This window comes from Protopterus annectens, chromosome 6.part1, assembly GCF_019279795.1.
Source record: "Protopterus annectens isolate FY-2018-M chromosome 6.part1, PAN1.0, whole genome shotgun sequence".
NCBI lineage: Eukaryota > Metazoa > Chordata > Ceratodontiformes > Protopteridae > Protopterus > Protopterus annectens.
Window position 1 is genome coordinate 182293752 of NC_056738.1, and position 6212 is coordinate 182299963.

The window sequence follows — 6212 nt, forward strand, 5'->3', positions numbered from 1 at the left end:
GGGGCATCATAGAGATTGCTACTTTCTGCATGTTTCTTGGTACTTTAATAAAGCTGAATATAAATTATAATTAGAACTGCATTGCAAGGAGAAGTGGTTTGAGTTGAGTGCTGCTTGTTTTTCTTGTACTTGATTTGACTGGCATTCCAGTAATGTATTTAAAAAGTAATTTTTTTTTTCATGCCTCACAGCCTTTTTGTTTCCATCTAGATATTAAGTAAGCTGCCATGCAGCTAATGCATTGAAATACTCTTCTACACTTCACATTGTCTTGATTGGACTCTCTCATGATGATGGTTTGGCACCCAGGGCAGCGTATTTAATATTTAATTAAAGTTCCAGTTGTTTTTGTGATTTTGAGCATAGCTCCTCCCCTTTCTAGTTGAGCATGCCCCTTCCCATTGGCCCCACCCATTCAGCTATCTCCTTCAGCCCCCTTTCAATTTGAACTCACCAGCCACCACTGGGAAAATGTTTATAAAAAAATCATGGTCTTTAATTGGAACTGTAACTGGTGTAGCCTTGAATCTTCGCTTATGTCTTGCTCAGTCCCAAGAAAGGTTCATCTTTTTGGTTACCTGATTCTTTTCACTATAAATACTGCTGTTTCTTTTTCATTCTGTCTCATTCTCATTTCCTTCTCTCCTTAAAAAGCAAGTAAACGTGTGTGCATTTTTCTTCAGATATTTACGTTTGATGTTTATCATTGATTTCCAAGCTTGTATGTCTTGTTATTTTTTATCATGTAAAAAAAAAAGTAAAACATGTATATGCCCAGTTCATATTTTTGTTTTGTAACTTGTTTATTTCTTTTTGTAATGCATGGTTCCTTATAGTTTTTCTGTCAGAAATATACTTGCATCATTTTTAGTGGTTTTCTACACATGCTTCTACTGAAATTGTTCTCTGTCCGGTTTAAGTTTCATAGTCAAAAAAGAAAACTGAATCTGAGGCCAGAGGATGCTATTGCATGACAGCTTCCAATAGGAGTCTAGCTTTTAATGATATGTAAGGGGCAGTAGGCTGTCTGTTAATTTCTGCTTGGCATTGTAGCATGCTGCTGCAGCATTAGGGAATGGATGTTTTTTAAATGTCCTTGCAGTTATCTTACTGATCTGTTTTTTGTCATAAACATTTTTTCTTCTCGTCTTTTAGGCCCAATATTGGTGGAGAAAAGGACAGGGAAGATAACAAGGACATGAAACCCCGATCGTTGCGTTTCACTTGGAGCATGAAAACCACAAGCTCAATGGAACCCAACGAAATGATGAAAGAGATCCGGAAAGTCTTGGATGCCAACAACTGTGAATATGAGACGAGAGAGAGGTATATGCTACTTTGTGTTCATGGACACCCTGGCCATGATAACTTTGTTCAGTGGGAAATGGAGGTCTGCAAGCTTCCTCGTCTGTCGCTGAATGGAGTCCGCTTCAAACGAATATCTGGCACATCAATAGCTTTCAAGAACATTGCCTCCAAGATAGCTAATGAACTGAAGCTCTAATGAGGAGTTCTAATAGTTGCTTGGCTTGATCTGAAGTACATTTGGTGGCCTTGACTGACAGAATGGCAATGCAGCGATAGGATTGATTATAATCTCCATTGTTGAACTATGTCTCCTTTCACAAGGTTTTCATTTTGCACAAGTTTTGTGAATAAAACAAGTCAAGGTTAGACACTTGTTGCATTTTCCAGAACCTCAGCAGATATGGAGATGACGAAATGAGAAGAGCAGCTATGTAGTTCTTCATGTGACTGGTAAAATGGCACTCTGTGCTAGATTGGGCTTTTGGGAAATTCAGGTTATATATTGAAATATTTTGGCCCATTGTCATTTTGTCCATTCATATTGTGAGGTATCTTATTTTGTTCCTTTTGTGTAAGATCAGCAAATGTTAACGGCTTTGTCAGTTTGGATTGCAGTGGATTTTCCCTCTAGTTAAAAAGAAGGTGAACGGTTTTCTGTTAGACAGACTGAATGTGACAGAAGGACAGGGACCTTTTTGTAATTTATTAGGGATATGTAGTCGGTGGAGGGTAAATGTCAGAGCCTGTTAATCCTATCACTTGAAGTCCTTCCACTGTCTCTTGACAGCACTCACAGATTGTTATAGAAAGCCACCTCCACTTTACAGACCTCATGCATAAAGATGTAAGTAGGACATATCTGCACGCACCATTTGCTGTAGATTATAGTTCCTATTTACCAGTCTGTAGGTAGGGTTTTCTTGCTTCCAGGAAACTCATATTGAGATATACCCAGTGAGCTCTGAATAGCTTATGTGCTCATAGTTAAGTGCACTTTTCTGTAATTTTACAATTTTATACAACTGAAAGTGCAGACAGTCTTCCATTTGTGTACCTTTTTGTTTAGCAAAGACTATCATTCCATAATCTTTCCTGCTTGCCTTTTTTTTTTTTTTTTTTGTACAGTGCATTTTTTGTACTTTTTAACACCTAGGGGGGTTTTGTGATTTGGGTAAGGATTCCCCATTTAAGTGTCTTTAGTCACCTTCTGATTTCTGCTGCCTTGCACTGGCTTGCAAAGAAGGGTCTTTGTGTAGCCTGAAATTATCCCCCCTTCCACATAGAAGCAACACTTTTCTTCTATCCACTGGAGTGATCGTTTTGTAGAAAATAGTTTGTATCTGTTTTGCCACTTAACCACAGCTCTAGGTTGAATGAGAAAAAAAAAAGTTTGAGCGTTGTTAGATTTTTTGGGGGGGGGTGGCAAGTTCACATAGTAAACCCAGTGAAAGTGAAGTTTATATTCACAGCTGAAGTGCTTAAAGCTGTCCGTGGTAGACTGGATTTGGTAACCACTGCCTGATAAGAAAAATTCAGATCCACGTGGACAGTAAAAATAAGTGACTGATTGCTGAGTTTAACTTCAGGAAATTGCATCTCAGCAAGTTATAGTAGGTACTGCTGTAGGAAGCAGTGTAGTGTACTCTTTCTTATTCTTGTGAATCTTGGACATTTTGTAGATCCTGAATAATAATTGCCACAAAGTTTGTACAAGGGTACAAGTACACCATAGAATTTGTAGTACTCAACAGTACGACATTGTTTAAAAAGTTGGGGGACTTTTTGTTTTTTTAGTGTTCCCTTCAGTCCTTTACAGATGGGTAAATCTATCAACAGTTTTATTTTGTCTTCCTGTGGCGTTTCTGCAGTAACTTGTCTAATTCACAATGGTGGTGTCCCTTTTATAAACTTGTTTCTGCTTGCTAATTTTTATATTATCTTGAGGTGTTTTTTTATCCACCTGAAAAATCACATGCGATTTTCTTGATAGGTTAACTTTCAGTGCTTTTGTGTGTCATCACCGTTTCTAGTAATTGAACAACTTTAAGGTTATTCATTTCTTGACCCAGCATGGCAAAGAACTACTCCAAACCAGGGAAGAACTGATGTTGTTCAGGGGAAAGGGGGGATTCTTACTCTTGTAGGCTGCAGCATGCCAGAAGTCTGCCCCACCCTCAGGGTTTTATCACTGGATAAAACTATAGACATGACCAGGCTAACGTGTACAAAAATAATTTTTTTTGTACCAAGTGGTTGCCTGAGAAAGATTAAATGGTATATTACTGTTCCTCAGATTATTCTAATTTATTCTTCCATTGTGTTATAGTAAAATTTTGCAGTACCGCTTTAAAAGTTAGTCCCGTTTTAGTAGTACCAAGTGAGAAAACTGAGAATTACCTGTGTGTAATTGTAATATTATTTCCTTATGTTCTGTAAGCACACGAAAACATGACATTCCTGAGCTTTCTGGGCAAGAGTTTCTTATTCATTCCATTGGGAAGCAAGCAGTAGAAACATTAATATTGGGGAAAAAGATAGTTTACTTGCTGCCTAGGTGTCAGCAGTTGTAAAGATGTAATGTGAGTGTGGGTCTGGAGAAGTGCTTGGGTTCTTGTACTTCATATCCCAGGTGTTTGAGGCTCTTCTGTAACAGTGCTGCTGTTATATATTTTGCTATAATGTAAAGTGGGGCAGGTATCTGTAATTCTCACCTGTACAGACTGGAGAATTTAAAATGGATTCATTTAACTGCTGTAAGATTTATTAAATCACATCCAGGTTTGATGTACTTCTGATTTTTTTTTTATTTATATGATTTTGTTTGTGCTGCCGTATCCACAGCATTACTTTGATTTGTGTCTTCTTTTTTCCTGGAATTGAATCATCTTCGCATGCTGATGATGGACTCATTATATACAACTTTATTGTCACCGGTACAGTTCAGGCATGGGGAGGTTATTATTATTATTTTTATATATATATATATATATATATATATATATATATATATATATATATATATATATATATACAGAGCCCACGATGGACAAGGTGAGGATTGAGCTATGTCCCGATTTATGGTTGGGGGAAAGGAAACACATTGGACATTTCCTGACCTGAACTCAAATGAATACCTAGAGGAGTGTTCTGCACTGTGCTTAGGGCACTCACCAGGAGAGCATTTCAGGCTGGTGGTACAGCAGCTTTTGGAGAACAGGGTGCATGCAACTGGACAGCATGTTGTATCATTTTTAAGAAAGGTGCATTTGTTCTGTATTTGGACCATTAATTAGGAAAGAAATGATATCCTCAATAAAGCTCACAACATCCCAGGAAAACAGTGGGTTGTGTGGCATCTGTTAGCACTAAAGGTGCCTTATAATAGTTCTGCCTTTAAGCACTGCCCCTTTCACTTCCCCACCTTCTGGTTAGACATTATAATGCTCAGTATGATCTTAAGTCCATAGAATTTTTGTTATCCGTTTCCACAGTGGTGTTTGTGATTATGTTGGTTAGAAAGCAATTTGCTGAAGAACAATATTGTACATGCATAAGGTAAAATACCTGAGACTAATGACTACTGTCGAAAAAGTTCATTTATTTGTAAATTATTTGGATTAAATTAAAATTGTGCTAATTTTTATGGACTTAACCCCCCTCACACACACACACACACACACACCCAAAAAAATTAAATTTGATCCAAGAGTTGAAAGTTGAACCAAAGGGTTTTCCATGAAAATAAACTTTAAATTAAATTAGGGATAACACACTTGTGAAAATGGGTACCCTTAATCCTGTAAGGCTAGGCTTTCACATTTACATTATTTATTTCAGTATAATGTTCTGTGAATTACATTGGAATACAAGAGTTAGATGATAAACTATTCTGTAAATTATATGATTCTTGTGTGTGAATAGCTTTGTAAAAAGCATTGTTTAATTAATGTGAATTTATTTACCACCTGTTTGTAAGGGTGCTCTGTTTTTTTTCCTGCAGAATGTGTGTGCGCGTGTATGTGTGTGTGTGTGTGTGTGTGTGTGTGTGTGTGTGTGTGTGTGTGTGTGTGTGTGTAGGTACATACGTACATACGTATGTATGTTTGTTTGCAGCATGTGTGTGCCTTTGTTCAAGTGGCTTTAGGGGAAGGGAGGGTGTAGGGTCTCCCTTAAAGCCCTGTCATATTTCTATAGTGTGATAATGCAAGAGCAACTTGTCTCTTTGTGCACGTGCCTAAATGATTACTCTCTTGCCTTTGTTTGAAAGAAGAAGCTTTGCAGTACTTAAAAGAACATGTCTGGGGCTTCTTAAAGTTTTTTTTTTTTCCTGTACCCAGGAATTTACTGAAAAAGTAACCATATATGAAGCTGTGATGCTATTTTCAACAAGAAAAGATGGATCACATTAACAGTGGTTTACGGGAGTTTGTAATCCTCTAGAGACTGGATATTGCAAACAAATAGTGAGGACAAGGAAGCTTTGTATGTTTGCAACATTTGACACAATCTTGACTGCTTGTTTTCTAGGTACCAAAAACGTAAAGGTAGCTACTTTGGATGTCCCAGTACCTTAAGACAAAAGTAAATTAATGTTGATCTTGATAGCCACATGCACAAATGCATCCACAAGTACTGAATGCATTATTTAAAAAAAAATCTAATTGGTCAATTGTGTTGGAAGAGAGCAAAAAATGCAGTAGCTGAATTTATCTTTACTGTGGTACCTCTGGATTGTATTTAATTTGAGAACATGTTCCCTACATTGGTAAACTAAATTTTGATCTGTCAAATTTGTTGATTTTTTTTATTACTCTTACCCCTCACACATGATGTTCATTCCTACATGGTTTATTAAAATACGGTTGGAATGATCTGTGCTGTTACCATTGGTCTGGTTTGTAAAA

At 37.1% G+C, this 6212-nt stretch overlaps 1 protein-coding gene across 7 annotated transcripts in view; it reads left to right on the forward strand.

Annotated features, from left to right (window-relative positions):
- Positions 1-6212, forward strand: part of MARK2 (microtubule affinity regulating kinase 2) — a 2737523-nt gene that overhangs the window by 2731113 nt on the left and 198 nt on the right. For all 7 annotated transcript variants that reach the window (XM_044075616.1, XM_044075618.1, XM_044075619.1 and 4 more), the window contains one exon: positions 1156-6212. This exon is cut by the window's right edge and continues 198 nt beyond it. In XM_044075616.1, the coding sequence (XP_043931551.1) occupies positions 1156-1504 (349 nt within the window). In that variant the 3' untranslated portion in view covers positions 1505-6212. The remainder of the gene's footprint in view (positions 1-1155) is intronic.